The following is an 18,870-nucleotide window of genomic DNA, read 5'->3' as shown; positions in this document are numbered from 1 at the left end:
CACTGTCCAGGGTAACCAGATATACCATTAGGAATAACCCTACTTATTAAAACTCCATGTTATAAGACTGGTCAATTCATAGGCAGCAATTACCAGAGCATGGGTCATACTCAATATCATTGCATTGATCTTACCTTCCCCCATTGGGCCCTGGTGGAGAGCAGAATGGGACCCCTCTGGCATGGCACTCAGGCCTCTGAAGCTGACAAAACAAAACAAAACATGAAGGGTCAAACAGAATTCAGGCACTTCATGTCAGGGCTTACAGTACATATCACATGGCACTGTTTATCATTATTGTTGGGTTCCCATTCAAAAACACCCTGTGTTTCTTTAGGTTATGATAGTCTTCTTTTTCAGTTTTTCAAGTGTGCCATGCTTTCTCACAGAAGGCAAACAGTCTATTCAGGTCTCATATAAAAAGGAAATTCTTCCCATTCCCCTGCTCTGTGCTGGCTCATACCAGCCACTTGCAAATATATAGCAAAGCTGGGACTGAGGTATGCACAGTGGAGGCAACTGTGACATGAGTTAATGCTAATCGTAGAGAAAGGTCAGGAGGTTAGACGACAGCCTAACTTAACATAAATGGACACCCAAGAGACTTAGCAGCTATAAAGTAAATGTTAAGTTATTTGAGAACCTCAGAGACTGCCATTTGAGCCATATAAATATCAATTAGGCATCTTTAATTGATGTGTATTTCAAAAACAGCATTTGAAATTGCTTTACAAAAAGAAAGGTGACCACTATAAATATGAGTGTTTGCTACATAAAATTACTGAAGAATGAAACAGGTGAACCCAACAAAATATTATACAAGTCTTCCTTGTTTATTAGTGTTACAAATAAATCCATGTCACATCAAAACAAAACTCTCATTATCATAGTAACTGTCCAGTGGGATTACGGGTTCACCCCTGGTGGCATGTATTTTTCTAATCCCTCATGCCAGGCTGCGGTGCCGTTAATGATGAGGTGTGTCCCCTCAGAGCACTGTGCTGCCAGCTTCTCACATCACTGAATCACTCTGGCTCCTTATAACAAATTAACATGGAAGACATGCGTGCATGAGAACTCTTCTCCCTGTGATTCCTGGTGAGCCTCCAGCCTTTTAAACATCACATTCTTGGGCCAGCTAGATCAGAGGAGCAGGAATTCTTCAGGGATTAGGGTGGGCATTGTTCATAGTGCGTTTGCTGGCCACTGTGCCGAGCTGACAGCCAGGCCAGCCGAGGCAAAACCGAGACCACTGCCAGGAGGTTCACCAATTAAGATGTGCAGGAATGCAAGGAGGAAAGCCACAGCGCTGGATCCACACATTAAGATCACTGCTTCACTGTAGGGTCCCTGCAGCTGCAGCCTGGACTCAAGTAGAGCTTATTTACTGGACAAGAAAGTCAACAGCCAATACACTATCATTATTGTTTGTTCACCCTACAGCAAAGCACAAGGGAATATAGCAATACAATCTTTTCAATACATACACCCTATCAAAATGACATGTAGGTAGGGCTGGGAAAAAAAATCGATTTGATTTAAAAATCGAGTTGGTAGGTCAAATCGATTCATATTTTCAAAAAAAATGATTTTTTAGATTTTTTTTGAATCCAAATACAGTATAAATAATTTGGATGTTTAACAATCTTTGTTGCACACTGCACAGTGACTTTTCACTTAGAGAAAGGGTTTGCCTTTGCAATTTTGTTTATGTTGATGCACTTTAATTAAATACAATAAATATTGAAAAAAATTCTAGAGGAAACACTGCAGTTGGTGACAAAATTGACAAGTCCAGCCTACGTCACTATTTTAAATCTGTTGTGCCTTCAACGTGGATCTGACTGAAATCAATTTTGTTGCATTTTTTTAGAGTAAAGAAACTTAGATTTGAGCTTAGTCAATGCAGTGAAGCTACAGTGACATTTTTCAGTAATAAAGCCTCCTTAGCAGGTCTACCCTGCAGGAGTAGTATTCATGTTGAGGGTCATGCTTTGAACTTGTCTCAGTAAACAGTGAATTTATAAAATCCTGTTAATCCCACCTACTATGACCTCTTAGTTAACCCCACTTAATGACCAGACCAAAACTATGCTAATCTGTCTTTGGTCAATGAGAGGCTAGACTAGGAATAATGGGCTCAAAACCTAGATATGCTGTAGATGTCTGGGTCTTAAAATAGTTTTTCCTATGTCTTATCAAAGGCTGTCAATAGGTGTAGAAATAGTTTGGGTGGAGAAAGTGAAAATGTCTAGCAGGACATGGTAAAGCGTCCGTCTAACCCACAATCTTAACACATCTGGACAGAATTCAACAATCGTAACTCATTAACTTTCACCTCTTTGTTTGCTGACATATGGCAATTACAAAATCTTGTTTTCCTAGGGAGGGGGCACGGCCAAATTTCAAATCCTAAAGAAAACACTATACAGGCTTAACATTCATGCCAAGCTGGCCACCTGTGCTTGAACTAGCTGCCATTTCACACAAATGGAGAGCATTTGGTTCCCACAGCTGATGACTGCATTACCCGCAGCATGAACCTCTTGCATGGGAATCTGCAACTTGCCCCGTAATTGAAGACAGATGCTACCAGAGCCAATCTGATGGTTATTAAAAGAAAGACCTGCCATAGATCCCTTCTTCAGTCCTTGTTCATCTAATTGCCAGGCATGACACTGATCCAGGCAGCCAAAGCCTGAATTCCTCTCTCTAAAAACACAGCAAACAGATAATTAAGGGGAGCAGATGCTGGCTAAGATACAGCACTCATGCAAATAAAGAGAACATTTATACTGAGTCATCATCGCAAATGTGTTAAAAGCTTCGCTCTGAGAAAATACGCAGTGACAAACATATACCTTAAACCAAGGCCTCAGGCCTAACATGTCAAAAGAAAAAGGGTCCTCGGGGGAGGTGTGATGACTATCTGGAGCATTTTTGTTTTTACTAGTAACAGTCTGTCAAGGTTATGAGAGAAGTGAAACTACTGAACATGTCTACACAAGAAGCCAAAGGAAACCAAGACTTCTGCTCTGGGAGAGACAAGCCACTTTCTATGTTTCTTCAAGAGTTATAGGGGGCGCAGACAAGTCAGTGAGGATGTGACATAATATTCAACCAAATAAAGCTTTATCAGATGCCAAGCTTGCTGCCAATTAATGGACTGTGCTTATATTCAAATCTCCAAAGAAAACTCCCATCCGCCATCAGCTGCCCTATTGCCAACTGATGATGCTCACAACTGATTATATACAGTTTTGATCCAGCATCTGAATCCAGAAAGAGAACTTTATCAACCTTTTGTGCAACAATTAACAGCACAAATTGATTTTTCCTTGTGCGGAGCAAATTGATGGGAGGAGAAGCTAAAAATAGTCCAGAAAATTCCGGCTGCACTTCTCTCTCACAGTTGGAGACCTACCGGATCACGTTGCATGCACCGTCTGCCCCAACTAGGCCCACGGAATCTGGAAGTATGACATACGCCCCCTGGGATGTCTGAAGTCAGACACTGTGGTACGGGTTTCTTTAAGACACAATCAGTCATGGATGTTTACATTCAGAACATTTAAAACTCAAACCTGGCATGACAGGACAGAGATCCAGGGTCCTACAGGCTGACTGAGACAGCCTTTATTTTTTCAGCACTGATGCCATGTTTATCTTGCAAGACCTCCCTCTTACCCTCTAACCCCGTCTACCCGGGCAGAAAATATCCCCTGATAAACAGCCTTTCTGTTAGTACCCTCTTTCCCACATTATTCCTGCCATTTTTCCCCTGACACAGAGTCCTTAAGACACTAACAGCTTTTCATTCACTGGGGGAAACAATAAACCCTTACGGTCTCTCTCCACCTCAATCAAATCCACAGCTTTTACAAAAGCACTGCCCTAACCCGTGACTTCCCACAGACACACAACATATGAGCCTCTTATTTTAGTCTGCTGCATCTGTGAGCATGCAGATGCGGGGATAAGTGATCCATCCCAATGAACACCCACAGGGCACTTGTGAGGAGATTTGCCCATATGGCGCACGTATCCTGGCCAAAATAGCCCTTAATGGGAGAATAATCATTCCCTGCTGTGCTGAAAAAGGAGAAATAGCAATTTTCACCTACCCATCAATGACCTATAACCACAGAATGCGTACCTGGAAAGTGAAGTTGGCAAGTGCCATCTTAATTTGCAAATGACAAGTGAAGATTTCCAGTTCTTTAAAATGATAAATGGTTGACAACGAGAGGGAAAGCAGTCCTCCATAATGTCCCCCAGTGTTTGGAGGGAAGAGTAGAAGACTGCTGGGTAAAATAAGACGGCAAGTCTACAAATAGAATTGGAGAGTACCCATTTAAAGGTGCATTACACCACATCTGCAAGCAAACAGCTCCCGTGTGCCTTTGTCGAGGTAAAGCAAGAACTTTATGGTCTTATAAGATCCGAATCGCTTTATTCGCCATATGTACAATGTACACAGGAATTTGACTTGATGATACAGTGCAGAAAAATAAGAAAGTTTAAATGTTAAGGTAAACAGTTGACGTTAAAGACCCAGGTCTGTCCTAAGCTGCATCAAATAAGCGCTTAACCGGTAAATGACAAATAATTAATGTGACTTCTGAAGAGGCCTGCACGATTCGGGGAAAAATATGAATCACGATTTTTAAGCTTAGAATTGATATCACGATTCTCTGCCACGATTCTTTTCTCACGAAGTGTAAAATATATGGCACACATGAACCATTACAAAACAAAACAAATTGGCAGTACCAAACATAGATTCTTTTTGGCACCTATGGCACATTGCAAATCACCACAAGCCTGTAAACATAGAGGCTTCAATGAATAAAGAAAATAAAGTACATACTCCAGGTAGGGAATGAGTCCTTACCCCAAGTGAAGGAGTTCAAGTACCTTGGGGTTTTGTTCGCGAGTGAGGGGACAATGGAGCGGGAGATTGGTCGGAGAATCGGCGCAGCAGGGTGCGGTATTGCATTCAATCTATCGCACCGCCAGACGAAAAGAGAGCTGAGCCAGAAGGCAAAGCTCTCGATCTACCGGTCAGTTTTCGTTCCTACCCTCACCTATGGTCATGAAGGCTGGGTCATGACCGAAAGAACGAGATCCAGGGTACAAGCGGCCGAAATGGGTTTCCTCAGGAGGGTGGCTGGCGTCTCCCTTAGAGATAGGGTGAGAAGCTCAGTCATCCGTGAGGAGCTCGGAGTAGAGCCGCTGCTCCTTTGCGTCGAAAGGAGCCAGTTGAGGTGGTTCGGGCATCTGGTAAGGATGCCCCCTGGGCGCCTCCCTAGGGAGGTGTTCCAGGCACGTCCAGCTGGGAGGAGGCCTCGGGGAAGACCCAGGACTAGGTGGAGGGATTATATCTCCAACCTGGCCTGGGAACGCCTCGGGATCCCCCAGTCGGAGCTGGTTAATGTTGCTCGGGAAAGGGAAGTTTGGGGTCCCCTGCTGGAGCTGCTCCCCCCGCGACCCGACACCGGATAAGCGGACGAAGATGGATGGATGGAAGTACATACTGACCATTTAAGTACAGTAGGCTACCAAAAATAGTGACATATAACACATTGAACTAAATATGGCCCTGATACAGGCTCTATCTGAACTCCTTAAACATGTCTTAACATAATTAAAACATGTCAATGTCAAATGCTTTCAATAAACTAATTGAAGAAGAAAAAAGTAAAATAAAAAAAATAAATAAAAGTAATTTAAAAATTGAATCGCGAACAGGGGTGAATCGAAATCACGATTTATAATGATTTATCGTGCAGGACTACTTCTGAAAAGCTCAGAAGCAGGTTTTCTTTTTTCTGTTCAACAATGAATGTTTTTTTTATTGATTTTTCATTGCAATTACAACCTTTGGGACCCCCTGCCCACAACTACATTTCTCTCTTAACCTCTGATGTATGTGACCGTATCACATCCGCACACAGAACAATGGCACCACCATTAAATTGAAGCAGGTTTTTAAAGTTATGATCTCCATAGATGAAACCACCTCTGCATTCTGCAACTCTGGTCATTTTATCACAGCTGCAGCATACCAAGACTAGGGAAGAAGGAATAAAGTGCCAACTCTGAGATCCAAGATACACTTGGGCTGTTTCCTGTCTGGACCACCTGAAAGAGAGCGCTGTTCATCACATTAAGGCAACATTTATCTGAAATGATGTTGAGACTTATTGTCTGAAAGGTCAAGTGAGGTCAAAGGAGTAAAAGATGGAACTTTTCACTGGCAACTGATTGATTATTGTGCCCCATTCTTCTTCAACAGCTGGTGGGGAAAGTCATTGACCTATGAACAGCCTGCATTTGAAACCTCACTATGTCTCACTGGGGTGCTCATTAGAAAAAAACAATTAGCTTTTGTTGGGCCAAGTATGGGCTCCATAGGGGGGGAAATGGGATGCAGAGAAAGAGGAAATAAATGATTCAACGGCAGCATGGAAGTTGGTTTGTCTCACAAGTTAAATCGGACATCATTGCTAAGTGGAAAAATCTCATCCTCTAAAAAAAAAAATTGTCTCCAGCAGCTGATCAAAGTCCACCCAACTGAGTGTGTTCTGTTTCAAAGACAAACACTACTTATCTGACAGAAACTGCCCCCCTCCAGGGCTACAGTATATCTTGGAGGTTGTGAAATTATATGAAGCACTAATGCCCTAAAATCTGTATACAATACCTGCATCGATCTATCTATTAAAAAAAAATAATAATAATAACTTGAATTTCCCCTTGGGGGATCAACAAAATTATCTATCTATATATCTATCTATTTAATGCACGTCAAAAAGTCGAGGGGGTTCATCATAAGGAATGTGTTGAAGTGTAACATAACTCCAAAACGCTGCTTGGTTGAATCCATGAGCACAAATACACGCATGCAGATGTATAAGTTTCTGTGGCAATTGTATTACGTTAGTTTGTTTAGCTGAAATAGAGCAATGCTAAAATGGTCAACTCGATCCACCCCTTGGTCATTTGTTTAAACGACAGCACAAGACGTGCCTGACAAAGCTAATAACATGTTTAGTGTTTTTTTAACAGCCCTCAAAAAGACAAAATCAATAACGACTAATATAGAGGAATAAAGAGGAATCCTTTTGACATACCGTTAGCTTAACTGACATCATAGATAAATTAACGTTGAGCTAAGATTTGGTAAAGTTGTCAAAAGCAGTTCACGTACCGAATTCAACAACGTCTTTCCTCCCGTCGACTTTTGTCCTTAGTAAAACTTTTCTCTGCACTTTCTTGATGAAAATCTTAAAATTACTCCGGTAGTTTTTTTTTCCACATGTTAAAAGCGGCTCAGACAGACACAGACGTCCCAGCGCAGGTCTTCAGCTTGTGCTGCTGCAGTCCATCTACCAAACAAACACTGCGGCATGCATCTTTGAAGAACTGGAAGAACTGATGCTGCCTTCAAGACCTGTCGGAAATATAGCAACTACGAAGTGAACACCACAACAAGAAGACGTGAATTTTCTCTTTCTTCTGGTTCTGGCTTATCTCGACTGCAAATAGAAAAACATACAACATATGTATGTGATTGCCTTATGTTACCGATTGACGCTCCAAGTTAATTAATAATATTGGTTACAGAATAGCTGATGTTGCTGTAAGATGCATTTCGTTGTTTTGTTCAGATTTCTCACTTCCCAACAAAAATACACGAATAGGTACCTTAAAGTAAATCAACACCAAAGTCGTTTTACATTTTTTTTTTTTAAAGTTGTTTTAAAAAAAAAAAAAAAAGCAAGAAAGTTCACCGGTCTTAAGATAGTCTAATTTACGAGGGATACTTAAATGTAACAAAAGACAGCTTGTTTTTGACAGGCCAGTGTCTGTTGAGTGTCAGGGGTGCACCATAGTGTTCCCACATCTGAACATCTGGCCTGCATAGTTCGGTAACTTCTTTCAGTATGAGATCGTTTAAAAAGGGAGGGAAACAAACGTGTGAATGTGTTCTTCTATTAAAGTATCGTTACTTCCACTCGTGGAAGAATACATGGGAACCAATGACAGGCTTGTGAAAGGACTTAACAAATTGTAACTCTGCCAATTACATTTATGACCGTCAGGTCAGTTGACTGGGGGGCTCACAAAGGATGCCTTCAGTGAATCAATTGGGTGGGTGCTAATTTATGTGTGGTTGATTAAATAGAGAGGGGCGCTTTTGCTTTGCACAACCCCCTCTATCCCCTTATTTAGGATGCATGTGAAGAACAACATGCTGGACAAGTTTACTGAAAGAGTCAACAAAATAGTTGAAAATGCAGCTCTTATTGTCATATACAGAAGTCTTATATAATTAACTTTCTCCAGCACAATGTGCAGCTTTATTGCCTTAAATTGCCCTATTCTATTGATTCTTAATAAGAAACATATTTTAAAATCAAAGAAATAGTTTGCATAACCCATATTAATTTGATTGAGCCGCACAAATCTGCTTAATTCAAAATCTAATAAACCAATATCGCCATCTGGTGGTAACGAAGAGCAATGTCTCTGTCCCATGTGTAGGTAACACTGGATTATTAATCTAGAGAAGGATAACAATGTAATTCCATTTATCTGATCACATATGTGGAAAAATGTCGGTAACTGTATTGTCTTTATAACTTTAAGAAAAAAAGGTCAGTGCAGGACTATTTCTTATTTAGAGATAACAAAACTCTATAGATGAATGTGTAATATAAGATCACAGTGGATATAGTCACTATATGACTACGGTTTAAGGTTTAAGACGAGTTTAACCTGTGTTGTGTGGAATAAACTCACATATTAGACCCCACAGTTGTGTCCTCAGAGGCTGCAGTTTAAACCACACCTGTGGTTTAGCCTAAATCTATTTTATACAGTCTATGGTCTGGTCCAACCCCAGTTGCGGTGTCCTGTAGAGATCACCTAACTAAATGTCACTGTATCTAAAGCTAAACTTTAACCTGCTGTGGCCGTGCTCTATATAGTCATGGTGTTCTCAGGGATCAAATCAGGGATCTTCAACAGGGGGTCCTGGACACCCAGGGGGTCCTCAGAGTCAATGCAGGGGGGCCTCCAAATTATTGTTAATTGTTGTGTTGTAATGTGTTGTATTGTTAACATATTATTAGCAAATATAACTCCCCTCTGATGATAGGCTTACTGGCCTATAGGTATAGTCACTAAGGTCATCCACATGCCAACACTTATTAGGCTATTTTAATAGCTTAGTATTATATGCAAAAAAAGGTATGTATAAAGGCTTTAAGCCGCCCTACACGTTACTGTAGGCCCAGTTTTATTATGTAACTTAATTTTATACAACGTCACCTTCCTAAAATAATTGCCTAAGTCATTTTTTAACAAAAATGATTTTGTTGCCTAAATCATCTCCTCATGGTGATGGCCACCTCTGGTAAAATTTCCTACATCCTCAGTTGAACAGGTCATGTGATTCTACACCTTTAGTATAATTGCCAATGTCAAGCATGTGACTTAGGCAGTTTTATTTTTTGTGTTTTCCGAAAAACCTGAAAAAATGACTTTTAACAAAAATGATTTCTTTGCCTAAATCATCTCCTCTTGGTGCTGGCCACCTCTGGTAACATTTCCTACATCCTCAGTTGAACAGGTCATGTGATTCTACACCTTTAGTATAATTGCCTATGTCAAGCATGTGACTTAGGCCATTTTATTTTTTGTGTTTTCTGAAAAACCTGAAAAAATGACTTAGGCAATTATTTTAGGAAGGTGACAACAATATATGTAGGGGGTCCCTGCTTCTCAGTTAAGAGGTCCTTGGCTTAAAAAACATTGAAGACCCCTGGATTAAATGTTCTATATTTTGATGTAAATTAGGTTTAGTGTATAGACTAAAAAAACGTGAGCAACTACACCAAATGATAAAATATGCAGTGCATATTGTTCCCATAGACTGTTCCAGCAGCATTTCTTAATTCTTTAAGTAGTGATTTGATATAGTGATATGATGTACATGTACTTTAGATTATTTTGATTGGTTAGTCATACAAGCGTAGGTGTAGAGGTTTGGAAAGAGTTGCATACTGGAAAAGCTACACCTGGAATTCCTGAAGTTCACCCTAAAGTTAAAACAACCAACCAGTAATTATTTGTCCTGTAAGAAGCTTGGATTGGATAGATGTGTTACAGTAAAAAAGGGGAATTGACTTTGAGGGACGTCGCTAGAAAGTCAAGACAAAACAAGTTCATTTTGAATTACTACATTTATTTAGTCATGATACTGCTACAGTTCTAGAAACCTATAGAAAGGTCATATGTACAAAGAAGTGAAGTTGAATATAACAGCAAGGCTGCTTTATAAAAAGGTATCGATAAGCATTATTTAATGTATGCATTATGCTTTCTGGAAACACTTAAATCATTGAGGAAATAGCTTTAAGTAAACTATTTTCTCAAAATACTAAGATTATTTACAACATCACACATGTATGTGTAATTCGATGTAACAATGGTTTAAAACAGGATTATAACACATCTGACATGAGTGAAGAAGCTAGTGGACTTCGGGAAGTTGAAGGGATCACCACATGACATTATGTATCCACAAAATTTCCCAGAGCTCAGTTTTAAGAGGACACGAGGGGATCTTAGACTCTTACTATGAAGTAACGGACCAATGTGGACCGGGTGACAATTGTGAGCTAACTTTTTAACTGACTTTATTTAGTTTTTTTAAAGAGTTATTCACTAAGAACTATCAGATTGTTTAATGGATGCAAATACAACAAAGTAGAAAACATTTAGGAATATAAGCTGATCCAATAATATCCATTGGTTATCTACCTACACACTAATGACAATCCTTCCCTGTTAACCTGAGTACACACGGATATCTGACAATTCATTTTAACAGGCCACTGCATTGAAAAAAAGCTAAAAATCGAAATACAATACATCACATTTCATAACTGAAGACATTCTAGTTCTGCCTTCTATGTACATTACCCCTAAATACATCAATATATGGACCAAATAAAAAGAGATCCCCTCCAGCATTCAAACTTTGTCAACGGACATTATTTCCTCTCTCATCAATGGGTTTGTTCAATGTACAACACAGCTCTAGCAACCGGTGTCATTCACCACCAGGACAGGGGTCAAAAGGTGAGGACCGAGGGGTCAGATGGGCTTGGTGGTGCTGTTGTAGACCAGACGCTCTCTGTCCTGCAAGCTGACCGGGGCGGTGCTGACGGGCACACGGTGGTGCTGTGAAGACTTCCTCTTTCCCTTCATGAGGCAGTACACCAGGATGACTAGTAGGACGAAGATAGCCACACCCAGAAGGGCAGCTATCACTACAATACCTGTTAAAGAAAATAGAATGTGTTATTTTAGTCATTCAAGTCATTTTAAAGCCCCTACATGAAAGGCTGCAAAGCTGAAACAGCAGATCACAAAATCAAATACTGCTCTCAGCAACTCAGTGAACTGGATAAGTGAGCTGGAGGAGAATGAAGCTTCAACAACATTACTGAACCGCAATAAACAGGAAGGCAATGCTGAAGGAGCTGCATATATTTTTGTTTTTCTCCAAATTTTAACTTTTTAGTCTAGTTAACATACCTGTGTTGCCTTGAGACATTTTGTCTGCAAATGACCCCTTTCTTGAAAATAAGTCAGTTTCTGAAATAAAGAAAAATACAGGACATTGTTTTAGACTTAATGTGGTACATGACATATACAACATATAGCCCTCTTCTATGAGTGGGGGGAAATTAAACCTGCAATAACAGACTTCTTGGCCACTTGAGGACAGCTGTGAACACAACACTTACATCTCTTTTAAAAGAGTACTACTATCGATTTAGCATTATACTAATAATATATTAACATTGTCAAACTCACGGTGGTTTTCTTCTGTTTTTTTCTTTTTAAAATCAAAATCGATGCAGCAGAACCGGAGATATTTTCTTTTTTAAATTTCTTCTTCCTTGTCAAAACCCAGCACCTACTTTACCCCCAGTGCAACGTGCCCGCCGACAGTTTGTTTGGAGATTCAGGTGTGTTTTTCGGCTCTAGCAGCTAAATAATTCATTTGCTAAAATTGCTCGTCAGTGTCTGCCGTTGCTTTGACTGAAAAAGACACTGAGCGGTAAATCAAACAGTTCTGTCTGCTTTCCTATTACATGTAGTCATTTGTTCAATTAGATTTAAGCAGTTTAAACTTCTTACTGCATATTTACATATCCTTTGCAATGTCATATCCTTGGAGCAACATCACTTAAAAAAAAAAAAAACAAGTAACTAACACATTACATTTGTTTGTAGTAGTTTCATATCAGTTTTGGACATTAACAAAGAAGCAGAACTTCCTGATAGATAACATATTCAGAGTTTAGATTGACATTTCACCCTGTTCACAGTTTTTTGTCCCGAGTTGTCAACTGTTCCCGCTGGGCCACAGCAGGTCATAGCTGATTAGAAAACAATGTGAGAAAACAGCCTGAGGCAGCGTAAAGTGCTGGCACCACTTAGACAGCAGTAGAAAAGAATGACAACCTAAACAAAAACATTGTATCAACAAAAAACTAAATAACATAAAAAAAGAATGTGTGGAAAAGGTACTGGCTGGAGAATGAGTGTGGGGAAAATTATACATTCTTAATGTGCCTTATATGGGGCCTATCACCAGTCTGTCTGTCTGAAAGATGTCTGGGATGCGTGGTATTCTGCTTATTTTAGCAGCACAGATAGGATGTCAATTTACCAGGACCGGATATCTGTAAAATGACACTCAACATTGATAATAACCCACCTGTTACCCCATGGCAAACTAACAAACACTGCTCCTTCGATTCAAATCGGTTCGCATTTCCTTCGCAGCCACCGTAATTGAAACGGAAGCAATCCTTTTGGAGGGGATTGTAGTACCACTTGGTATAACTCTCCCTGCAGCTTCCTGTGTCGGGCACCTCTGTGCAGCGCACTGTGTATGACAGTAATATTATTAGTATTAAAAGAAGGCAAGGGCGTGTTTTTTCAATCACAATAAATTCACAAATCATCATGCCCAAAGGTTTGAAAAGCACACAAAAAATAAAGAATAAAAGTTCAAATCACCTTTTTGCTCATCAACTGGAATCTGCAGCAGAATCCGAAATTTGTCGCCCACTAATAAGCACACAGGACATAATTGAAGTTAGCATATCTTTCAAGGAAACAGTTTATCAGTGTCATACCATTGCTGCATTTATATTTCCATGGGCCTGTTTGAAAATGAAGCCCAGTTTGCATAGTCACTGCTCACAGTCCTCGCAATTCTGCTCATCTGAGCCGTCGCTACATTGTGGGGATTTGTCACACTCCAGGGCCCGATCCAAACAGCAGCCGTTCGCACAGGTGAATTCCTCCTTTGTACACTGAGCATTACATCTTTCTGTTGGGAGACAGACACACACAGAGACACACAGACACGAATTGCAACTTGCAATGTCAATTGTTTAATGGAGTAAAGGAAATTGTCAGGAGCTACAATACATAGCATTTGTACCTTGAGGCTCGGTAACCAGTATACCTCTACCACTTTTACTTGTTTTTTCTGAAAAGGAAAAAAAAGAATTTGATTAAAATTGAATCATTTTAAAAATGACACGTTTACCTGGCAAACGTATTGTTTACCAGGAAACTACTGTAGACGTCAGGAAATTACAGACCCAGTGAAGAGGTAGTCTGATACCACCCCCCCCTCCCCACAAAACAAAAATATCCAATTTTTGCACTTTGGTTTTTGTACAGATTAAACAAACAGGATATACCATGTTCCTTAAAGAGTTTTAGAGGTGCCGATAGGCATTTTGTAACCTTCGGACATAGCCAGGCTTGTCGTTTCAGGTTCTCTCTGAATATTTGTGTTAGATAATTGCTGATGATATTAATGCCACCATTAGCAGGATTTGAACATTGGTGGCATTGGCAACCCCCAGTAGGATCGAAAAGACACTGTAGAAGACGGCAATGCATGTTGCCACCCCAGTGAGATCATTCTGAAAGCAACACCTAGCCCAAACCAATATTCACCAAGATCATAACATTTTTCAAGAAAGAAATCCCCCTAGTCATCCACAAAAAGGGTGCTATAGTCAAACAGAAATTTGACATGCAGCCAGTTACCTTAATATGTAATGTCTGTGACCAAATAAAACATCACACCATAGAAAATTCAAGTATAAAAGCTCATAACACAGATACCTGAGCCAGCGCAGGCATTGGTGCACTCCTCCTCGGAGAGATAGTTGTTGCGATTCTCCCTGCAGCCCCCAAATTTGAACTCCTCACACTTCTCTGAGGCTGCATTGTAATGCCAGCGAGGGAAGGAACCGCGACACGGCCCAATTTTCATTGGAACCATACAGTGGTCTGGTGGGACACAAAATAAAGGATTATGTTCGACAAGGACGTAAACATGAAGTGAACATTGGGGTGGCAATCTTGCAACGCCACTTGAACAAACCACACGTAACGTTAGAACTGCAGTAGGCTACACGTAATAGGCCACTAGAAATGGTTGTAATAATAATTGTGTATTTTAGTTATGATTATCATACAAATTTGCTAATGATCATTCCGGACAGCGGTGCATAGTTGCCTGTCGTAGAATAGCAATATATTAGCCTATCAATATATTTGGGGGTTCGCCCAATATATATTATGATTACTGCCTCGATGTGCCTTACTGTTTGATTAACAATTGATAATAATTGTTTGACTTACAGTCAGTAAAAACAGCTTCCACCACTTTAAGAATTCTTAAGTTTGAAAGTTAATGATTTAATTTCCCCCCTCACACAAACAATCAGTTCAGTGAAGTACTTTTACTGATGGTAAAATATAGTTAAAATTATCAAAGTTGTCTTATGTACTCAGCACACTCAAAGGCTGGAAAGTACTGCTTTTGTAGTTTGTACTCCCTTCCTGCTTTTGGTGTCTGGCTCATGAGTAGACAGACACATAATTGCACATGAAGCTGTCCTCTATTAAGAATAGCAACTCCGAAAAATAGATGGTGTGTTGTGTAGATAGACAGTGAGGTAAGAGCATGTGATGTAGGTTGTCTGCATGTGGTTGATGATAGATCACCACAGCGCTCACACACACTATAGCCATTTCAAGAAACTATACAAGGAACTGAGAGCTGCACTTTCATTACCAAGTTCTCATGTTATCATGACAGATTGCCATTCCAGATTGTTTAGTTGGTATTCAATCCATTCATTATTGTGGTGTAAAAGTGGCAGCATTGACATGTAGTCACTGCCATGCCCAGGCTTATTCCACTGAAGCACATTCTTCACACTATTCAGGACACAAGCTGTTAATCTTTAACTGAGCAGCTGAATGGTTAAAAGTCTTTTCTTGCCCTTCAGTCTACAATCAACCCACAGGCTGCAAATACAGCCACAAGTTGAGAGTACTTTTAAATTATAAAACTTTAATCAATACAGAAGAGGATTAGACTGGAGGCTAAAATTTTGTTTGTGTTGTTTGTTTTTCACCCACGGTGAAACCAGACTGACGTGTTTCGTTGAGTCAGGGGTGGAGAGAGTGGGATGGTACTAAGAGCAGTAAAAACCACACCAACTGCACTACGCACTTCCATTTTTATGAAGTAACAAAGCGTGCCAAGAGAACTTCACTGCGGCTTTATCAGAAGTGTTTCAAGGGAAGTGACCAGGATACCGCACATGGCAAAAAAAAGACAATTTACCAAACTGCTTTACCAAAGACCAGTTCCATATTTCAGTTTTATTTCAATCAACAGTTTCGCTGTTACAAGATCAAAATCTAGTCTAACCAACGTGAGCTTTCTTTATCTCACTATCTCCATGCTGTGATGTCATTCAGTACACAGGAATTAGGCTAGCATGCCTCGACAGGTTTGATCATCAACTAACACCGAACGGCTCATGCATTTGACAAACCTAAACGATGGGTTGAGTTCCTTGGAATTGAAAAACAAAAGAAAACTCAGCCGGTCCAGAAATTGAGATCCTCAGTAGGGAGTTTATAATTTACACTCGGGTTATCACCACTTCAAATAAAAAAGGGAAAGATTTATGGAATTTAAGAATTTGCTTAAAAATGTAAGCACCAGAGGGTATCGTGTCCCAATATTAAACACAAGTCTGGCGACTCTGAATAAGCCAAAAGAAATGTCAGCAAAACACAGTGGACACACGACTCCTGTTTATTACTAAAACTCCACCATTTCTTCAGCCAGGTCTATATTTGCAGAGAAACTAATGTTGTGCAAGTTTTGGCATACAGGACGAAAATGTTTTCCACGCATTCCAAGAAAACCTGAATGAATAATGTCCTGTATAAATGAATAAGTTCAGATGATGCTGAGGCTCAGTCTTGATACTCACGCTCAGACTGCTCAGGAGTTAGGACCAGGACGGTGACCTTGGTTGAGTCTGACTGGCCGATGGTGTCTGTGACGGTCAGCTGGAACTTGTACACCCCAGATGTCAGATTGGACACAATAATCTGGTCAGGAAAGTTTGTTGTCTACAAGGCACGGAAAGACAGTGGTTGTATTTTTTATTATCCACAACTGTCACCAGTAGACTAAAAATAATACAACAGTGGACATTTAAAGGGAATATCAGACGCAGGATTGTTTCAAACTCTCAGAAAGATTTTAGGCGACATCAGTTTTGCATTGTGATCTCTTCACTCACCTGAATGACAGCGTTCGGATATCCGGTGAGCATTTGCCAGTGGTAGGACTCAATCCCATTGTCATCTTTGCTCTCTATGCCGTTCAGTGTCAGGGTGTCCTGAGGCTGGACCACTCGGTCCTGGCCTCCGTTGGCCACTGGCGGACGGTCAGTGCCATCTGGAGAGAGACCATGGGATATAGGTGAGCAAAAATTACACATCCTCATACAGTTTGAGTCCCACCTGAAGAAGCAGAGGAAACCTAAAATCTATACCAGGGGTCATAATGACCTGGAGATGTGAACATGCCAAATTGAGGGTTTCTACCCTCAGCCTGTGGCCTCACATTGCCTCATTACAAACTGTGTTTTAACACAAACCACTGGAAGGGTTTGAAAGAATTTATTTGAGCACTTGATTTTATTTTCCTACGTAAATGAGCCAAAAAGATTTAGGCCTATTTAACTGCTATGTCCACATAGACACTGTAGATGGAAACTTACTGTTATTTCTTTCTGTAGAAATGAAAAATGTAGGTTACAATGACAGTTTTCATCATACTGAATGATCCAAACACACAACTATTCAGTTCTACAGAAAACATGACAAAAAGCATAACCACAGTGATCCTAAAGATAACAGGGTGATTGGCCCTCTTGATAATCTCACCCACAGGGGGCCCAAACTGCGACATGCATCTCTACATTGAGCTTTTTTTATATAAACACATGACATGCAAATTATAGGCCTTTCTTAAGAATGGTGTTGTAAGAGTTTTGGTCTTACCTGGGGGGGCATCCACTTGAAGATAACTCTCATAAACTGAGCCCAGGATGTAACTCATGTATCCTGGCTTCCTGACAAAACGGCAGGCGTATTTCTTTTTGTACAGACAATCAAAGAGAAAGCAAGAGCTGATCAAGCCTTCACCGTCTCCTTTCTCCATGAAGGCGACATTGCAGTTGGGCGATTTACAGCAGGCGTTCACGCAGTCCTTGTATCGATCCAGTTTCGGCGACGATAGAAACGTCGCTCCGTATTTCACAGAATCGTCGGCATCGAGGACAAAATCCTCCCGACCTTCCTTGAATCGGTCTAAGCATGCCTCGCCAGACTCCTGGCCAGAAGTGGAGTCTAAAAGTAACACTAAGAGCACGAGCGCAGACGCTCCCAATTGTCCCATAAGGAATAAATTCATTTTGGAAGTCCTGTAAAGATTACCACACGAATGAAATCCAGAGATCACCTGTTATGACAGTAGAGAATAAAAATAAAATACCACTTAGCCAACCAGGCTATTTAAAACGGGCAACTTCTTCGACGAGTGTTCAGGCCGCAAATGGGGCAAAAACACTTTGCGTTTTCTCACAAATCAACCTTCAGCTCCTCACTTCCTGCTAGGACCCCAGAAATTGTTCAACCTCCACAAACGTTCTCCTGACGGATCTGATCCTCTGATCCTTTCCAACTCTGAAACTCTCAGGAAATATTCAACATTTTGATGTCGACAAAAACTTGAGAGATTGACGACATTGCCCAGGTGACTCACCTGAGAGATACAGGAAGTGAAATTCCACCCATGAGATGCCACTCCCTTCTTGTATGACTGGGGCGAACAAACAAAACAAAACAAGGACAGAGCGTGTGTGTGTGAATGTAAAGCATAATTGTTAACACTTGGAGACATGTCCGACATTGTAATTTTTCATATTGTGATAGGGGGATATGACCTGTATTAGAAAGGGAACTGAACTGCTTTCACTGACCATTTCAGAACATGTAAAATAGTAGGCTATGTTTTTTCTTCTTCTTCGTTTTTCTCTGGTATTATTATATATCATACTGGATTTCACTCATGAAAAAGTAATCCTACATCCTGAGGAAATAATACAAATAACACTACAAACAGTCATACAGCTACCAGAGGACAATGGGAATGTTTTACCCAATAGGATAGGTGATTAAAAACATAATGTACAAATAGCCTACAATGTAATAATGTTGAATTTCAAGTGTAAATAAGGATTTTTTTACTTTGGTATTCCTGATATATAAAATAAACTGTCTTCATATCATAAAACCTTTATTTTTGGAATGTTTAAAAATAATATAAATAATTATTAGTTTGTGTAGCACTTTTTAAGTGCACAAATTGCTTGC

The 18,870-nt window shown here is 40.2% G+C and overlaps 2 protein-coding genes across 4 annotated transcripts in view; both read right to left on the bottom strand.

Annotated features, from left to right (window-relative positions):
• The window catches only part of LOC114546792 (pleckstrin homology domain-containing family G member 3), a 32,675-nt gene extending 25,255 nt beyond the window's left edge, over positions 1-7,420 (bottom strand). For all 3 annotated transcript variants that reach the window (XM_028565853.1, XM_028565854.1, XM_028565855.1), the window contains exons 1-2: positions 7,214-7,420; positions 135-202 (exon numbers count right to left, since the gene is read on the bottom strand). In XM_028565853.1, coding sequence (XP_028421654.1) covers positions 135-183 — 49 coding nt within the window. In that variant the 5' untranslated portion in view covers positions 184-202; positions 7,214-7,420. The remainder of the gene's footprint in view (positions 1-134; positions 203-7,213) is intronic.
• A 3,008-nt stretch (positions 7,421-10,428) lies between these two features.
• Positions 10,429-18,368, bottom strand: spint1a (serine peptidase inhibitor, Kunitz type 1 a). The gene is made up of 10 exons (XM_028565263.1): positions 17,497-18,368; positions 16,731-16,888; positions 16,416-16,557; positions 14,239-14,406; positions 13,541-13,588; positions 13,298-13,426; positions 13,111-13,161; positions 12,806-12,976; positions 11,614-11,673; positions 10,429-11,354 (listed from the first exon to the last, which is right to left on the bottom strand). The coding sequence occupies exons 1-10, from the start codon at positions 17,906-17,908 to the stop codon at positions 11,170-11,172; spliced, it is 1,524 nt and encodes a 507-aa protein (XP_028421064.1). The 5' UTR covers positions 17,909-18,368; the 3' UTR covers positions 10,429-11,169.
• Positions 18,369-18,870: the final 502 nt, after the last annotated feature.

The sequence above is a fragment of the Perca flavescens genome, chromosome 20 (genome assembly GCF_004354835.1).
Source record: "Perca flavescens isolate YP-PL-M2 chromosome 20, PFLA_1.0, whole genome shotgun sequence".
NCBI classification, from domain to species: domain Eukaryota; kingdom Metazoa; phylum Chordata; class Actinopteri; order Perciformes; family Percidae; genus Perca; species Perca flavescens.
Note: the sequence above shows the minus strand (reverse complement) of the source record. Positions and strands in the feature narration are given on the sequence as shown.

Bases quoted from the DNA above. Each gene is read 5' to 3' on its own strand.
- spint1a (XM_028565263.1), bottom strand. From the start codon at position 17,908: ATGAATTTATTCCTTATGGGACAATTGGGAGCGTCTGCGCTCGTGCTC. The intron at 13,427-13,540 runs GTACAAATGCTA...GTCTCCCAACAG, and splicing joins ACTGGTTACCGAGCCTCAAG to AAAGATGTAATGCTCAGTGT. The intron at 13,162-13,297 runs GTGAGCAGTGAC...TGTGCTTATTAG, and splicing joins TGAGCAGAATTGCGAGGACT to TGGGCGACAAATTTCGGATT.